Below are 18,817 nucleotides of genomic sequence, written 5' to 3'. Positions count from 1 at the left end.
TGAATGAAAATGATGCCCTGTATTGCTAAACTCTTATGAATGTATTCCTCTCCTAGAGGACAGTATCTATCAAATATTGGTTTCCCACAGGCCTCAGTATATCCTCATAGGGTCCCCTCGTTTCATGCCTCCCTTCTTGGAGCCCACGCTTGTTATCACCCAAACCACAGGCTCTTCAGAGTCCAGCCCCAAAGGAACCCCGCCTGGCAGGATCAAGATGTTCCCTCTCCTTTCTGAAGTCCACATCCTAAGACCCTACCCCATCCTAAAATACATCTCTTTCCTAGGTGATTGAGAATGGGAATGTCCAGTCCATTCTACAGATATACCCTCCCAATTAAAGGGGATAGCCTTTATCCTCTGGTGTTCACTGAAGCTTGAAAGGTACCTGGCATCCCCTAGACTCTGTAAAAATTGAATCACTCAAATCACTTTGTTTCCCTCAGCACAGAAGTTAAGACAAGTTTCACCACTACCCTTTGTTCCTGGATGGAAATTAACACTGTGTACTCTTCTTGACTTTGACCCTTCCTTCTGCATCTTTCTTTGTCCATAGTTTTTCAAGTGTGCACCTTGACATACACTTCTACTGGCTATGTGAACATTTTATGGTTAATTACTACAGGGATCCTAGACCCTATAAAAGAAACCACATATTTCAATTTTATTCATCCATAGCATGTACTAATCCAGTCACAATTAATGGAACTTCCTGGAAATACACAGATACTGGAGGCTTTTATAGAGCGGTTACAAATACAAGCTATGCAGTCAGGCTGACTTGGGTTAGAATCCTGGCTCTGCCATTTCCTAGCTTCAGGTCTTCAGCTTCAGACTTTGGGGCAAGGCGCTTAACCACAGTGAGGCTCAGTTTCTCCATCTAAAATATGGGGATAATACTCAAACCTATAAGGATTATAAGGATTGTTGGAGGGTTACAAGACACATAGCATATGTAAAGGCTGGCACTTGATAAATACTAACCAGTATTATACCACCCAACTAACCAAAATGCTACATATTACCACTAATACTTGGACATTTCCTAACCATATAAGAGGCACCCAGGACTTGTTCATTTGTTTTCCTTCCTATGTTTAACTTCCCCATGATTATACAAGCGCAGTTATGTAATAACTTTTATTACATATTTTAAAGAAGTAGTAAGGCACAATGTTCCTTTACACAAATACAGCAGTCAGCACCGGGTAACTAAGAAACACAAATATGACAATTTTGGAACAGAACTCCCCTGCAAAATATGAAAGGTCTGTACTGCTGCTCTGACGGCAGACAAGCCTTTCAAAGCAGGCCTCCCCACCAGTGGCACCAGAACCACCAGGGGAAGCTAAAACAAATCAACAGATCGCTGTGCTCACACCCTGAAGATTCTGATTCAGAGGTTGAGGCACAGCCTGTGAATCTAATTTTGAAAAGCTCCCTGGGTGACGTACATATACGGACAAGCAGGCTCTGCACTGCTGATGCAGAACACAATAATTTTTTTATTGGATCTGGCAGCTGAGAATAGTGAAACCGCAGTTAAGACACACTGACTTCTTTTAGACACCGAGAGTACCAATTAGGTGGTGAGTGTTGCATTTTACAGAGGGAAGCATTTCCCCAGCATGGTCACGGCTTGAGAGAGTCATCGGCTTTTCCCAGGTCATGGATGGCGTTATTATCCAGCAGTTCCTTCTTCTTGCCACTTGGGTTCACTGCGTTGTTCAGCATTGCCCTAACCACAGTCGCCACCGGCACAGAGTACCCACTGGCCCAAGATTCTGGTAAGGAGCCAAAGAACCTCCTAACCAACCATTCACCGGGACGAGATTCTTGCCTATCACACAAGAGAACTCTAAAGGGAAAAAGAAAAACCGAGGAAGAGATGGTTTATTGTATTCAGACCATAGAGGGTGTTATGAACTGAATGGTGCCCATGCCCTCCCCCAAATTCATGTTTAAGCTCTAACACCCAGTGTGGCTGTATTTGAAAACAGTGCACTTGGGGCGCCTGGGTGGCTCAGTCGGTTGGGCGTCCGACTTCGGCTCAGGTCATGATCTCGCAGTCTGTGAGTTTGAGCCCCGCGTCAGGCTCTGTGCTGACAGCTCAGAGCCTGGAGCCTGTTTCAGATTCTGTGTCTCCCTCTCTCTGACCCTCCCCCGTTCATGCTCTGTCTCTGTCTCAAAAATAAACAAACGTTAAAAAAAAAAAATTTGAAAACAGTGCACTTATGAGGGTAATTAAGGTTAAACCAGGTCATAAGGGTAAGACCCTGATCTGATAGGACTGGTATCCTTACAGAAGGGGGAGAGATAGCAGAGATCTCTCCATGTGCACACAAGGGAAAGACCACGTCAGGCCATCTACAAACCAGGAAGAGAGGCCTCACCAGACACTAATTCTGATGGCACCTTGATTTTGCACTTCTAGCCTCCAGAATTGTGAGAAAATAAATCTCTGTTGCCTAAGCCTCCCAGTCTGTGGTGTTATTCTGTCATGGCAGCCTGAACAGATTAAGCCAATGGGTAAAAGATATTTTGTTTGGTGAATGAAGAGGACTTTTTTTTTTTAAGGCAGCAAAAGCTACCCAGGAAATTCCAGACTACTCTGAACCTGGCACTACCAAAGTGTCCGCCCTTTCCTCCAAAGCCAAAGGTATGTTCTTCAGAGAAGCAATCTATCTCCAGCCAGCTTCTTTCATATCTTGGAGAGCTTAGTTGTCAGCCTCTTCAAATGAAAAACTAACTTCTAGGGAAGAATGAACAGCGGCATACTCGTGGGCAGGATGAATGCTTACCCAGGCCTAAACACAGAGTAACGTTCGAATTGTAATTCTTCAACCCTAGCTTCCACTTCTCCCTGTTAATAAAAACCAAATTTTAGCGTTTAATCAAGAAGACCAATGCATCATAATGCTTAAGAGGGAATACCTTGGGGTTTTGAAGATAATCTGCTTCTGGAGGTCGAATAATTATAAATATCCTTATCCAGAATTTTAGATTCTGGGAAGTTAAGGAAGAGATCATTTAATCTTCACAGGCAGTAGAGAGTTCAAAAAGATGTACTGAATGAGAGGATGGCTGCATGGTCAGCCCGGCCTCTCGTGTGACTGATTTTAAAATAGATCCAGAGGGTAAGTAACATGTTAGGCGTTCAACCATCAATGAATAACCTCCCCTTAGTCTAGAATTAATGTCGCAGGCTGACGAACATCAACCTTTTTTGGTTTCCAGGTAGTTCCAGTAAAGTCAGAAGACCCACTGATCCTCTACATTACTGTCTTCCTAACAAACCCCATCAAATTTCAAGAGACAGTGAGATTACATCTACATGATGGCTTTCAATTAAATTTATTAAACAAACTATGAATTTTCATGCCAGCATCTCTATGAACAGAAATGCCAGAGGAGCTCAGGCCATGGGAACATCTAAAGGCCGTGTGGATTCAGTGGCATGAATTCCCCCTCTTTCTTGGCCTGTTCATACCATTCACTCGGCACCTAACCTGATGCATCACACAATCTTGGGTAGTTTTAAACACTTTTGTAAAGTTAATGTTTTTGACTATATTTACAGAGCTCTGCCACCTTCACCACCACATAAGTTTAGAATTTTTTCATCACCTTCCCCCCCCAAAAAACCCCACACCAACCAGCATTCACTCCCATCCCCTTCCCACAAGCTCTATCCAACCACTAATCTTTCTGTCTCTATAGATTTGTCTATTCTGGGTATTTCATATACATGGAATCATACAAGTTGTGGCCTTTTGTGACCAGCCCCTCATAAAGTTTTCAACGTCCACCCATGTTATAGCATGTGTCATGCCTTTTTTATAGTTGAATAATACTCTTTTGTTTGTATATACCACATTTTATTCATCCATTCATCAACTGATGGGCATTTGGGTTGTTCACGCTCTGGCTATTATGAAAAATGCTTCTATGAACATTCACATGCAAGTGTTTATGTGGACAAATCCCTTAGTTTTTACAAAGGTATGTTTTGTCTCTATCTGCAGCATGCATAACAGAGTTAAGATAGCAGGCTGAGACTCTACTATCTTAGAAAGGCCCACTTGACCTTTGGCTTGTGTCTAGGAACTTGGATTTCAGGAGTGTCCCTGTCATTACCCAACCGGTAGGGTAGTTTATAGCGCCTAAACTGCTTGTATAAACAATGTGGTTTATGCTGAACACTTGGTTTCCTTCTGGAAGTTTATAATTTTTTCCAGGCTCAGGGTGCCAATGTGGCTGACCCCATAAAAACTCTCAACTCCTGGGGTCAGAAAGTTTTCTCTCATATTCTCAACACTCATTGCGGCAAAATTAAGCCTGTGTGACTCTACTGCGAAAGGACTCTTGGAAGCCTGTGCCTATTTCCTCTGGACTTCACCCCATTCATCCTTCCCTGTTTACTGCCTTTGCTTTCCCTGTAATAAATTGTGGCTGTGAGTGTATATGCTGAGGCCTGTGAGAACTTCTCACAATTTGCCAAACTGGGGGCTAGCCTTGGAGATCCCCAAACAAGAAACCTTGAGGGCAAGAGCCATACCCAATAATAAAATAAATATCACCTACTCAGGAAGAGTTTAAGAATCACTGCCTCGAAGTCTCTTCTCATGCTAAGATTCCATGCTAATATTCAAGACCAGAGCTGCTACATCTTATTTCATAATTACCAGATACTCCACAGGGGGAAAGACACTGGGAATTATCTTTCCAATCACTCCTGTTTATTAAACATACCCGTGCAAAAAACAGTCCCTGTCATTATTTTAAAAAAAAAGAATCTAATGCATTTAATGCCTTTCTGTATTATTTATAATTTTACATTATTTAGTATTGCCAATTAACCAGGGTTCTCCAAAATATATGAAAGACAGAAATGCACACAAACCTTAACTTGCAGATATAAAAAATTGCTCGACTTATCAGCTCCTTTAGAGGACAGCAAGTTAAAATGTTTGCAGCCTCCAGCTTTTGCCAGCTCCGCAGACTTGAGGACATAATCTCGATCGACACGAACAAATCCTTCCTGAGGGTGAAAAAGGATGGGAGTTATTTCCAAAAAGCTGTGAGTTCATCTTAAAGATTACTATTCAGGTTGGGTGGCAGGCCAGGAGGCCTGCAGGGGAATGGGGATCTAAATAAAATGCAACCAAGCATAGACCCTGGGAAAGACTCCAAATATGATCCTCAGGATAGACGGACCAGCTTTAGCAGCGAGGCCAGTGAGAAAATAAGGACGGTGACATGGAAACACAGACACCAAACAAATCTGCAAGGAGCAAAAGGAACAGTAAGGTCAGGCTGAGAAACTGCTTTAACTCACACATTTCTCTGTCTTTTAATAACTTTACAAGCTTACAACCCTCTCTCTCTTTTCTCTGTTTTGTCTGTGTCAGGTTTAACGTACAGGGTCTGAAGGCACAGCCGAGAACACTATCTGGGCACTACCAAAACAAAGTCTATTTAATTTCCAATTTTTGTATATGTTTTACATCATACTTTACATATTAATGAAGAGTGAATCCTCAAATTGTTTTACTGAGAGGTATATGATCGGGAATGTTTGGGGGCCCCCGGTCTAGACTCAGTCTGGTGAGGGCAGTGGCTGGGTCTTTCTTCTTAATTCATATCTCAGCATTGGTGTGTGCCTGGCACACAAGAGGTACTCTAAAAATATCTGAATGAACGAATACAATCCAACAAAAGAAGAGAAAAGGCAAATCCAATTAGAGAGAAAAAAAAGAAGAACTAAGTAGCAATAAAGGAGGAAGGGGAAGCATGGTGCAAACAACAGAACGGAAACTCACTTCCAGGGCCTAACTAACGGAAGGTCACATGCCGGTACCCAAAACACAGAATTCCATCAAGTAACGGCTTCTCAGGGCCAGGATGCTGGCATCCTCGATCTCCACACGGCTGGACAGGAGTCTAAAGCCTAGTGAAGCTGAACTTCATACACACCCACAACTCTATGATGAGGTTTTCTATAATGACAATTCCAAATCTGAAGACCATATTACTACCCTGGTGATTTTTTTTATTTTAACTAAAAATTTTCCCTGTAGTAGTTTTGGATCCTACATGTTTTATTTCGTAAGGAGATGTTTGTCTTGCACCTCAGGAAGCATCACGTCCAACCCCGTCATCATGGAGATGTGAAAACAAGGGCCAGTGTCTGGTGAACTTCCTTCTAAGAAGAGAAAGCTGAGAGTGGAATGCAAATTCTTGACTCTGAGTGGTGTCTCCATTGTATCCATCTTCCTTCTTATCTCACACTGCCTCCAGCTAACGACAATGACTAATTCATAACCTGGGGGGGGGGGGGAATAATGGCCCCTCAAAGATGTCCATGTCCCGACCCCCATACCTGTGAATATGTTAGGTTACACGGCAAAGGAGAATTCAGGCTGCAGGTGGAATTAAGGTTGCTAATCAGCTGACCTTAAAATAAGATTATTCTGTATTATCTAACTGGGCCCAATTAGTCACAAGAGTCCTTAGAGGTGGAAAAAGGAAGCAGAGAAATGTGAGGAGCACTCAGTCCCCTGTTGCCGGCCCTGAAGATGGAGGGAGGGGACGGTGAAGCAAGGCATGCAGGCAGCCTCTAGAAGCTGGAAAAGGTAAAGAAATGGATTTCTCCCCAGAGCCTCCAGAAGGGAACACAGCCCACTCGACACCTTGATTTTATCCCAGCGAAATCTGCGTCAGATTTCTAACTTAGAGACCTGCAAGATGATACATTTATGTGGTCCTAAGTCACTAAAGTTGAGGCAATTGGTGACAGCAGCAATAGGAAACTAAGAGATTTCAGTTTGAAAACAACAGGCCCAAGAAAACTTTTCCAACTTTATATAAAAACAGATCGTAAAGGTGAACATGTCGTGAATATAGAGCTCGATGAATTTTCATAAACTGAACATCTTCTGCAACCAGCTCCCAGATCGAGAACTAGAACGTCACTCCTCCCCCAAAAGCCTCTCCTGTCCTTGGTCATCACTGACAGTACATTTCCAACTACATCCACTACCTGCAGGGCAGGGCTACGTTTCTGCCTTATTCGAGACAACAGAAACTTCACTCGGTCCCCACACGTCATCACCATCTCCTTCTGTGTTGTACACTTGCACTTTCATTCCTCACAGCACACCCCCTACACACTCATTCCAACTCACGATGCTGCTCTTTTACACCAGTATGAAGCAAACTGAGTTTACGACTCAGCTCATCCTGAGAGAGGGATGGGATTCCCTTCAGGGCCAGTCTCCGAATTGAGATTTTACATGTGCTGAGTGTGTGCCAAGAAAAATAATCCAAAGCTACAAAGAAAAATTGTAAAGCCCTCGGCTCCTCTTCCACATCTATTTCTTCCCCTCAACCCCACTCCCCAAACTCTGATTTCAATAACAGGTTCGTTATTCACAATGAAATTACAGAGTGGACTAGTGGAATAAATTCCTTTTTGTCTTTTCAGTTGTTTTAGCACTATTGCTTGGGAGCGTTATCATAGCTGTCGCTGTTAAAATGCTTTCTCTTCTATTGGCTTCTGTAAAAATAAAGGAAAGATTCGGCCAATCACAAGTGCCTGGACCGACGCTGTCTCTCTCGCTTAATCCAGGGCCAGTAAAGGGATAATTTGATTAAACTGAGACCCTAATTTATTTGGCTTTAGTTCTGGATCAACCTCTCCTTAATAGAGTGCTGCCGTCTCCAATTGTTAGATGAAAATTAGAGTGACATAAATGCCATGGGACTTTTTCAATCTGATTAGTCCGCTAAAGCACATCAATACCACCCCAGCCATCACACTCTGGCGTCCTTCCTTTCACCAGCCCGGCGAACAACTGACAACCACTCCTTGCAGGACGAGCACCCACGCTGCCGCAGAGACCCCCACGCTTAGCCCGTCATCCCTGCTCAATGGGCCCCGTTGACAAGGTGCCCATACCTTTCTCCATTGCTGTTCTCTGGACAAAGCTAAAGATTGTTTTATTAGCAATCAATGGCTGTTAATCCAAAATGATTTCACAAATCCTCTGAGCCCTCAAGCTGATTATAAATACGCATTTTTCCAAGCCCACAAATTTTGAATTTCACTTCCCCCACCCTGATGCATGGCCTTTTAGCTGTGAATGAAACTCAAAAGCAAAGGGGTCAACGGCTTTCAAGGACTTAGAAACCAAACTTAAACGTGGATCCTGGTGACAGACTCGGAGATACCAACCCACACTAATTTTCTCTGGAGTGAGGAAGATTCCATTTAGAGACAGGAGGAAGCTATCTTTGAAATCTTAATAACATCCTTTCTTGTTCTCTAACTGCACAAATAAAAAAAAACAATAGGAGAAACAAGCTGAAACAAGCTACTTCATATCCAAGAAACACAATTTTTGGAAAAACAGTGTTTAGTTTCCCTAACCATATGGCAGGAGAAAAAGATATCTCTTCTGAGAGCATTACATCCATTCTGTTATAGCCAGTGTGCCTTACTTTAAGCTAGAAAAAAGAACTGATCAAATAAGTTCCTGCTATAAATTTCCTTTCCCAGCACCTGCTCAAAAGAATAAGCACAATGTAATACAACTCGGCAGACATATCTTCACAGGCTCCACAAACATCCAGGGAGACATATTCTCCAATGACTCTTTGAATCGTATTAAAATCCAAAGCTACTAAGTATTTCTTCTCATCTTCTTTACACATGTGTCAAAAGTGGGAACACTGTGACTTAAGATACAACTCGTCCTAACGAGGTATTTCAGTGCTGACTGGCATGGTCAACGAGCCTGCCACAACAATTCAACATCTGGGGCCTCCTTCTCCAAGGAGGGAGGATCTATCATCCTGTAAAGGGGCCCACTTAGCCATATTCCTGCTTCAGATTCTTTCTCCTTTACTCCCTTTGCAATCCAGCCCATAAAATTAGACTAGAAAACAGAGATGCTGACAAACAACAAATGGCATAATCTGAACCCCGTCTGTTTGTGTCCTGGAGGGCATCTCTGTATTTGATGCAAAGTGCGCGGGAACCAAGATCTTGGTTAGAGAAAAAGCTCTGGAGAAAAAAATAAAAATCAAACAGGTACTGAGTTTCCTGAGTTCATCTCTACGTTCTCACAAAATGTTTCCAGTTGGGGCATTCTTCTTTCTGTGTGATGGAAGTCAAAGAATTCTGCAGACCAAAGGGGTCTCAGTGGTCACCTCCTTCTCATTACCAATGAGGAGGCAGTGGCCCATGGGAGCTAACCAGGACATCCATGGCTATTTGGTATCCAGAGCCTCGAACCAGCGGGGGCCCTATCACTTCACGAGCACCCTCTCAGGCATCAAATTAAACAGTACAGATTACGACAGGAGTCAGAGAGCCTTTCCTATAAAGGATGAGATCGCAAAAACTGTCAGATTTGCAGGCTTATGTTAAGTTACACAGCTCTGCCAGCAGGGCACAACAGCAGCCACAGACAATACATTAGGTAATGAGAACAGCTGTGTTCCAGTAAAACTTTACTCGTGGATAATGAGATCTGAGTTTCTTATATTTTCACATCATGACGTATTATTCCCCTTTTGGGTTTTTTTTTTTAGTCATTTTAAAATACAAAAACAGGGGCGCCTGGGTGGCTTGGTCGGTTAAGCGTCGGACTTCGGCTCAGGTCATGATCTCACGGTCCGTGAGTTCAAGCCCCGCGTCGGGCTCTGTGTTGACAGCTCAGAGCCTGGAGCCTGTTTCAGATTCTGTGTCTCCCTCTCTCTCTGCCCCTCCCCTGTTCATGCTCTGTCTCTCTCTGTCTCAAAAATAAATAAATGTTAAAAAAAAAAAAATTTAAAATACAAAAACATTTTTAGCTAAATGGGCTGTAGAAAAACAGGAGGGCTGGATGTGACCCACAGTCTGTGGTCTGCAACCTGGATTAAAAGAATGTATCATTAGAATCAGAAGCCAGGAGACTCTAACGATGCCTAATAAACGTTACAATCGTTCCATGAATCACATTAACGGCATTGTCCATTCAACAGAATCCAAGAACCTGGACTGCGAGGAAACAAATGAAGAGGTGAAACCATATTACACCACCTCAAACTCACTAACCGCATCCTTCCCTTAATACACATAAGGGGAAAGCACTACTCTCAGCGACATCTGTGAGTTTTTGCTCCACAGCCCAGGCCAATGTAGATCTGGGTTTCAAAGGGTATTTCAACCTTCACTAGCACACAAGTTATGTATTAAAGCAAGGTGAAGGCCACCTGGGGACTACAGCACCTAGAAAAGCAGGCTCCTGAAAGCAGGTCCAACAAGAAGAGGAAGGTTGGCTCGCATCACAATCTCCCAAGGAGCTTGCTAAAAATAAGTTGCCAAGCTTCCAACCTTAGAAATTCTGATCCAGCAGATCTGGGCGGGGGCCAAGTAAGGAAGCCGCTGCACCGATGAGACAAATGGGGCTTGTGAAGGTGAAAAAGAAGATCAGCACCTAACACGACTAAAGGAAATGGTTATCCAAACAGCTGACGAGGCTAACAGACCTATCCCTAGCTCCAGTTTCAAGAGAAATCTGGGTTGACTGAATTTTATGGGTTGGAATGTTCTCCCCCAGATTCCTGTGCTGAAGTCGTACCCTCCAGTACCTCAGAATGCGACCTTATTTGGAAACAGGGTCGTTCCTGACATTATTAGTTGAGGTGAGGTCACATTGGGTCGGGTGGTTCTTAATCCAATTGGACTGTTGTTGTAAAAAGGAGCAATTTGGATACAGCCACACACGCACACAGGAAAAACGCCAACTGAAGAGACACGCAGAGAACACGGAGAGAAGCCTGGAAAAGTTCCCTCCCTCACAGCCATCAGGGTAACCAAACTTGCCAACACCTGGATCTCAGACTTCTAGCCTCCAGAGCTGTGAGACACTACATTTCTGTTGTTTATGCCACCCTGGTTATGGCACCTTGTTATGAGAGCCACAGCAAATTCAGACACTGAAGATCATAAGAGGGTAAGATGGCTACTCAAAGTGTCAACAATGAATGAGACAGAAACCATGAGTTTCTTGGAGTTTCTCTGATGGAAAGTCATATTGCCGAGGAAAAATGTGGGGTGTTCCAGTTACCAAACAGCTACAGAATGACACTAGGCTTGCATTGGCTTTACAGTATTCACCTGATGAGCTCTTTTTCTATAGAGAGGGCTGCCAACTCATAATTTGGAGTAGGGTGATCTTGGAAATCCACAATCCCCCTTCAGACAACTATTATTACCCAGCCACTTGTGAACTGTCACCTCTTTTAAATTACCTAAAGTTGTCACAACCCCCAAACTTTATATTGCATCCAATCTAAATTAGTTTCAAATTAGAAAAAAAAAAAAAAAAAAAGACTTTCTGGAGGAAACGTCAACTTACTTGCTGCCACTATCCTCTTGAACCATTTAAACCCCAACTCATTTCTGAGATTATAGCTGGCTTAGCGGTTATTTCTCTTGCTTCCCCACCAATACTTTTCTTTTCAAACTGATTTTGGAGAACAAAAGGTATCAAGTAGCCTGAGGGTGGGATGGGGTGGGGGGAGGGAACCAACTCCATCTAAAAAAATATTCTGGATAGGGAAGACACCCGATTCCTCTGATTAAAACTGCTTTATGTGATTTGAATACATCAAAACAATTTAGACTTTTTCCTGGAGCATCCTATAATGAGATTTGCCTTGTGTCATGAATATCAACTGCTCCATACCTAATGCAGTGTTTTTTATTTTGCTGAGTCACCACCAAAATCAGGTTGGCACTTGAGACAGTTCAACCTGCAATGCACTAGAACAAAAGTTCTTCAATGCTCTCAGAGGTCACACTGCTTGTGACTGGCCCTGGGAGAGAAAAGCCTGCACCAGCTGCTGAGCAGGAACATGACCCTTTCTAGGAGACATAATCTGCCCATTCCCGGGAAAGTCCAATTTCTCTATAATCTATACTTTTCAGCACAGAGCTCAAACCCAGCTGGGTTCCAAGTGGACATAACAGAACTGCAAAAATTTGGAAATACATCCTTACCGAAAGCATAAATAGAACTATTATTTGGATCACCAGCAGGCCCAGAGAAACACATCTGAGCTAAACTCCTTAGCTGGTATAAACCAAGAGTTCTTAGTCATGCACTCTCCTAATGGTGCTGATGCGTGGGCCTGTGTATAAATCCATGATAAGCCCCCATAGCAGCATTGTGGTCCTGCATATTTAATAGATACATTTAGCTCCAGCAATCTTCTGCCAGAGGGATAAACTATAGTCAAGGTATATATCAAGATGTATTAACACTTGCCCAGAATCTACATAGTAAGCAATGACTTCTAACTAGGTAGTAAACTATGACTTCTGGACAGAGGCCGATGCAATTTAGAATACCATTAAAAAGAAAATAAAACATGGATTAGAACAGTTCTGCGTCAGTTAAGGCTGAATCACCACTGGGGTTGAATCATCGCCGAAGGCTGAGTCATCACCAAAGGCTAGCTGAATCGTGCCTCTGTTCTGACGTCCTATATCGGAAGTTTAAAGCTTGGCATGAAAATAGGTTCCAGCAAATCATTCATGTGAGAGAGAACGCTTTAAGTTTAAAACATTTATAAAGAAAAAAAAAGTTTACTGCCAACAGCATGAGCCAGTTACTTTTACTCAGACATAATGGTTTGCCTTCATCAGGGGATGTGGTGACAGCAACATTTGCAAGAGGCAAGACCTTGTAAATATTTACGACATCTCTCAGCACGAGGACTGAACTCAAGGATTACTTTGAAGGAAAGATGAATTTATCAGTACTATCCAAAGAATAGTAAAAGCTAGGGCAGCCTATGAAATCTTAAATGATAAGAGCTTATTTACATTTAAGCACCACAAACATAAAGAAAAAGAGGAAGAAAGGAATCTTTGACGTTACTGGCCGGCAAAAGGGAAAGGGGTCTATTTCTTCCTTACCGCCCCGGCTTTTTTTCTGGTGGTACCCAGGCAACAGAATCCAACATCATGACCTTGAAAGGCAGAAGCGTAGTCATCCAACTTTTCAAAGTCCACCACTTCTTGATTCTAGACGACAAGGACAAAGCTGTATATAACTTGATGTTATTAAAAGAGAAAAATACCCCTCTAGATTTAAAGAATAAGTTACAGAACATTATTGAAGAGGCTGCCCACTTACCATTAAATTTTGCGAGCTCTCTGCTCTGACATCTCTTTCTCTTGCCAGTCTCCTATCTTTTCCATGTTAGGCTATTTAGCAGGGCAGATTCCTAGGTACGGAAATTGCGATGCCGCATAGTGTTTCTTTTACTTAGTAAGAAACCTCTGAAAGGGCCAGAGCGGCACTGGTGCAGAGAGGCAGAAAGCTGGGGCATTAGACATTAAGCATGGACACATTTAGTACTTTATACAGAATTAATAAGGTACTGGGTAGTTTTTAAGACCTAGGACCACAGGATTGTTACAGATACTATTTATAAAATTGATACTTTGCCGGGAGAAAAACCGAGTTTAGTAACATAATAGAAATTCAATTAAGGAAAATGCATAATCATATTTTTTAAAAATTTTGCAAGCTCATTTTCTCCCACTAAAAAGTTATTAATCTGAATTCAAAATCAACAATGCACTTAGATGTCCACAGTATATATAATTGGACTGTAAGTGATCCCTAGATCTCTAAAGTCAAGTTCAATTATCATTTTCTCTCTGGAAAAATAAAAGACCTGTCTATACCACCAGAAGGGATACCAGTGAGGTATAATTTCAGGGCAAGGAACGGTGTTTGGAACCTCAAAGACCTAGGTTCGACTCGAGCCTGCTACTTACTAAGCCTATGATTTTGGCCAAGTTATTTACCATGTGCCTGTTTTTCCACCAATAAAATGTGAATGATAATCTTTCCTTCAGTCCAATTCATGAACCACCTATTTTAGAATCGGCCAGTGAGTGTTTGATAGAAAGGCTTCTTCTTAGGTGTTGCACCGATACTCCTGAAGCAGAAAATGCCCTTGTAATAAGCACCCTCAGTAATTTTCATGCTCACTCAGGTTTAAGAACCTTCATGAAACCTCATAAATTTGTTGTGAAACCTAAAAAAGAAATATTGAGGGATGCCTGGATGGCTTAGTTGGTTAGGCATCAGATTTTGGCTTGGGTCATGATTTCGTGGTTTGTGGATTCGGTTTGTGGGTTCAAGCCCCGCATAGGGCTCTCTGCTGTCAGCCCACTTAGGATCCTCTGCCCTCCTCTCTTTTCCCCTCCCTAACTTGTGTGTGCACCCTCTCTGTCAAAATAAATAAAGACTGGGGAAAAAAAAAAAAAAGATTGAGAAGTTCCCATCACCCAGGAGTTCAAATAAAATGTAGTTTTCCTTCCCTAGTAACAACTTTTTCAAAAGGATTTTCAGGGCACTATGTGCAATGCTGAAGAAAAGTATGTTCCCATTAAGTGCATAACCAAAAGATGTGCCACCAGAACTCATTTATCAAAGCACAGAACTCAATTTCCGTTTTTAATTACCAGGAGTATTTGACATATTCCATGAAGGCAGACTATGAAAACTACTTATTACCTAAGTCTGAGCAAAGATGTCCATTTTAAATAGAAAAGTCCTGGTGGACATAAGCTCTATGCAAAATGACTGACCGTGGGTATTCAGGGGTTAAGAACATGTATAGTGAGACACTTGTTACCTAGAATGTTCCACCTGTGAAGCCTATGGGACCAAGTTCTGTAGTTGTGGGGTCTCAGAATTACATTATAGTTTAATCTGCCACAGTTCACAACTCCCTTTAAATGAGAAAAGGAATCTGTACAAAGCTCAGACTTCAAATATTTAGGGGAATCTGGCATGTATCATTTGGCTAACCATGTAAGCTGGCAGTGGAGAGAATATTCCACTTACATCCACAAGGCTGCAGCCCTGGGAAGTTAAGAGGGCAATCTTATAAGTGAATAACCGCACCTTTTATTGCCATAGACTCTGCTTGCAATTCACTGATATCAGCATTGAGTGGACAGGTAAACAAGACAAGCAAAGTGGTTTAGAAAATTGCCCCAAGTTACATGTCTGCTTCTAGAACCCAGCTTGAATGGCTCTGAAAATGTGCTCTTCTCTGTCCCCCCAGGCCCCATTACAATCCAGGCCGGCCTTACAGGAGTCTAGATTGAAAGAAGGGCTTTGCCCAAGGTCACACAGTGAGTGGGTAGCTGACCTGGGCTTAAAACCGCGACAAAAACTTCCAGAAAGGGCTCTCACAGACCATTCTTGGCCACATTCTGATCACCTCCACCACTGCACAGGCAATGTTCAGCCTTTAGGCTTAAAAATATGTTCACTCCGCAGAATCGCTGCAAATACATTTTTGAATCCCAGCTGAAATACCCACCACATTTTTATAAGCTTCCTCATCGAAGGTGAGCTTTCTCCGGCCAATGAGCGAGACTTTGGAAAACAGGTTCTGTTCCAAGATTTCTTTTAAGAGCACTTTGCCGGTTTCCCCGCTGGCCCCCAGAATAAAGACAGATTTATTCTGCATCCTGAAGTCTTCCCGAAGCTTCGGCAGCGCCTCAGTCTCAGCCATGCTACAGAAATAACATCGACAGATGTGGTCTTGGGATGTTTAAAGGATGGCCCTTGCTTATCCTGGGGAACAATGGTGGTTTATTTGTTCTAGAAAACAGTACTATTTTTCTCCGCAGTCTGGGCCCAGGGGAAAGTGCTGAATCACCTGCAGGGCGTGGCGCCCTGGCCGTCCCCGCCACTGAGTAAATCTACTGCTCGGAAGGGGCCCTAAGGAGAATGCGTCCAGGTGCCACGGCACCCATGGGCCTGGTTCTCCACCGGTACCTCCGGTTCCAACCCCTCCTTCCTCCGCCCACTGGGATGCAGGGGCCTAGCTCGGTCCCCTGCACGGAGGGGTTACCTGGAGCCGGCCTCCGGCCCCGCGTCCTCAAGCCACAGCAGGAGCAAGGCGGCCAGCAGTGCCGCCGCCGCCGCGCTTAGCGCCGCGGGCCCGGATATCAGGGAATCCCCCCTTCCCCTCGGATCCGCGTCCCCTCGCCCCATTCGGCGGATGCCCCTCCCAAGTGCGCGCGGGGGTGGCCGAAGCGCGCGCTTACCCGACTACGTCTTCCGGTGATTTAGCAGAGCCGCTGCCTCGCCTCGCCTCGCCCCGCCCGGGGGGGGGGCGGGGCCTGGGGGGAGGGCGCGGGTCGGGCCGCGAACCCGTGCGCAGCGCTGCTGGGTGGGAAGCCTGGAGACCGTTTCCTAAATGTCAGCCTTCGCCTGCATCCTTTTTTCGACCTTCGTGCCGCCGCCTAGGCTAAGGTCGCCCTCATCCAAGGCCTCGGCCAGTAGACGCGACCTTCGCTGGTCTCTTTCTAAAACGTGTCATTTCAGTCGTGTATTGGATATCTCTATCTCGAATTCACCATGACAAAACCTTAACCGTTCCCATCCAACCACCCCAAACCGAAATTAAACAAACCTCCTTGCCTCCCTTGGGTCTTGCTTTGCCTATACATTCTCACATCCTCACCCCTCCTCTCTCAAGTCAGAAATTTGGGCTGTCCCCATTGACTCCTTTTTCCTGGCCTTTCCACCGTCCAGATTAATCTCCAAGTCCTGCCATCCTATCTGCCTTTCAGACATTTCTCTTGTGTAATTCTCTCACCAGAGCTCACCAGTAAAACTGGTTTCCCTACCCAGGTCCCAGATTGTGAGCCAGGGTGATCTTCCACACCTGATCCCGTGGTTCACTCTCCCAGATCAGCGGTGTTTAGAACATAACAATCTACATTGGGCCTGCCCTGGATCTTGAAGTCCTTGTCAGGAATTAGAATCACAAGTAGGAATCTGAACAACAGAGATAGACTGCGTTGTAAACGTTGGTTATTTTGGGCTGCCCAGCATTCAAACTCTATCCCTATTTTTGGGAGTTCCAAAGTAAGTAGGACACAGGACCCCACCTCCCCCTCTAGAAGCCAAGTGAACCATGTGTTCCCTCACCCAACTCCTTGTGAATTGTTATATATAGGTGAGACCTAGGCTCAGCTCATCAGACACTGCCATCCAGGTTTTCACTTCTGGGGGAGTGATAAATAGATGCAGTGGAAGCCTCAGATAGGGTTCGACTGGGGGAACCAGCCATAGGATAAGGGCATCATCATCCTCTGATCTGTCAGAGAGCTGATGGTTTGATCCTTTCAGTGTTTTGCCTCCTTAATTCCTGCCTGTTTACAGAGCCTGTTCTTTATAGTTTGCTATTCTTCCTGTAATTTCGTTTTCTGCTTCAGCTAGCCAGAGCTACTTCTCTTGCTTGCAATAAAAAACCTTGAATGATACAAAGCAGAGTGATTTGTTCCCCACTGACCTGTCACAGTGTTTGCACCCTTCCCTTTGGGCTCCTAAAGCTTTTCCACTAAAATGCAATTTAAAATCTTGTCAACTAGCACTGTCTCAAGAATTTATTCATCATATCTCTTGCAGAGATTAATTGTCCCCAATGTCCATTCTCCCCTTTCTTGTTTTTAGTTGTGGCATAATTGCTATACAATAAAAGGCACAGGTCCTAAAGGTTCAGTTCCATGATTTTAGACAATTATATATACACCTAGGTAACCCACCCAAAACAAGATATAGAACATTTCTGTCAACCTGGAAAGCACCTTCATTCTTCTTTCTAGGCAATCCCTCCCCATCCCAGAAGCAACCATTTTCTGATCTCTGTTGATACAGATTACTTTGGCTGTTACAGAACTTCATTAAATAAAACTATACAGCATATACTCTTTTGTGCCCCAAGTTTTTCTGCTCAACATAATGTTCTTAAGACTCATCCCTGTTGTTGGTAGGGCTGCATTATGACCTCCGTGGGCCCTTGGGACTTCATGGGCCCCTTTCTTCATAAAAAATAAAGTTAAAAAATTATATTTTATAACTGTGTTACTATAAAAACAAACATATCCATATTATATATTAATAAAATGTTTTCTTCAGCCTGAAAGTTCATTTTTTCCTCCTGATTTTAAAGAAATTTAAAGAAATTTAAATTTAGATTTGTATCAGTACTTTGTTCCTCTGTTGCTGAGTGGCATTCCATTGCATGAATATCCCACAACATGTTCCATCATTCTCCTGTGGGTGGACATTTGGTCTGTTTCCTGGTTTGGGCTCTTATGAATAAGACTTGTATGAGCACTCTTGTACCAGTCATTTTGTGGGAATATGTTTTCATAACTTTTAGGTAAATACCTACAAGAGGAAGGACCAAAGCGTTTGCTAAGGTTCACATACCATTTTCTTCTCCTACCAACTTGGTATCATTGAACTTTTTAATTTTAGTCATTTAGTGTATGTTGAATGATCAAAGGGCCCCTTGTCTTTCTTTGAGCAATAGGGCTCTAAGTTATATCTGACCACATGGCTGTCTATTTAGATTCTATATTTCCTGGTATCACTTGCAAGACAATATGACCATGTGACAATGTTTTAGCCAATGAACCTCAAGCAGAGATAATATGTACATATTTGAATCAGATTTTAATAAGGAAGTTACCTGCTTTCCCTTCATTTTCCCTTTCCTCCTATCATTAGGCCAGAATGTGAATGTGGTAATAGTGGGCCAGCTCTGGTCCTGGGAAGAAAAATACCCTAGGAGATGGCAGAGCAAGAAGTTAGAACCCGAGTCCCTGGGTGACTTCAAAGAACAGAGACACTTACCTACCCTGGACTGCCTGCCCATCTGTGGGCAATGGGAGAGAAGTACACTAAAGTCATGTTGGAGCTACCATAATTTT

At 43.4% G+C, this 18,817-nt stretch overlaps 1 protein-coding gene across 5 annotated transcripts in view; it reads right to left on the bottom strand.

Annotated features, from left to right (window-relative positions):
* Window positions 1-1,126: 1,126 nt before the first annotated feature.
* HTATIP2 (HIV-1 Tat interactive protein 2) overlaps window positions 1,127-18,817 on the bottom strand; it is a 29,618-nt gene continuing 11,927 nt past the window's right edge. For 2 of the 5 annotated variants that reach the window (XM_030332246.1, XM_030332247.1), the window contains 5 exons: window positions 15,406-15,601; window positions 12,974-13,081; window positions 4,904-5,041; window positions 2,802-2,863; window positions 1,127-1,858 (listed from right to left, as the gene is read on the bottom strand). In XM_030332246.1, coding sequence (XP_030188106.1) covers window positions 1,633-1,858; window positions 2,802-2,863; window positions 4,904-5,041; window positions 12,974-13,081; window positions 15,406-15,600 — 729 coding nt within the window. In that variant the 5' untranslated portion in view covers window position 15,601 and the 3' untranslated portion in view covers window positions 1,127-1,632. Of the gene's footprint in view, window positions 1,859-2,801; window positions 2,864-4,903; window positions 5,042-12,973; window positions 13,082-15,405; window positions 15,602-15,942; window positions 16,043-16,138; window positions 16,194-18,817 lie in introns of those variants that run through there. The other 3 variants (XM_030332245.1, XM_030332244.1, XM_030332243.1) reach the window with 3 other exon arrangements.

The sequence above is a fragment of the Lynx canadensis genome, chromosome D1, assembly GCF_007474595.2.
Source record: "Lynx canadensis isolate LIC74 chromosome D1, mLynCan4.pri.v2, whole genome shotgun sequence".
NCBI lineage: Eukaryota > Metazoa > Chordata > Mammalia > Carnivora > Felidae > Lynx > Lynx canadensis.
The sequence above is the reverse complement of the archived record's forward strand: the minus strand, read 5'-3'. Positions and strand labels throughout refer to the sequence as shown.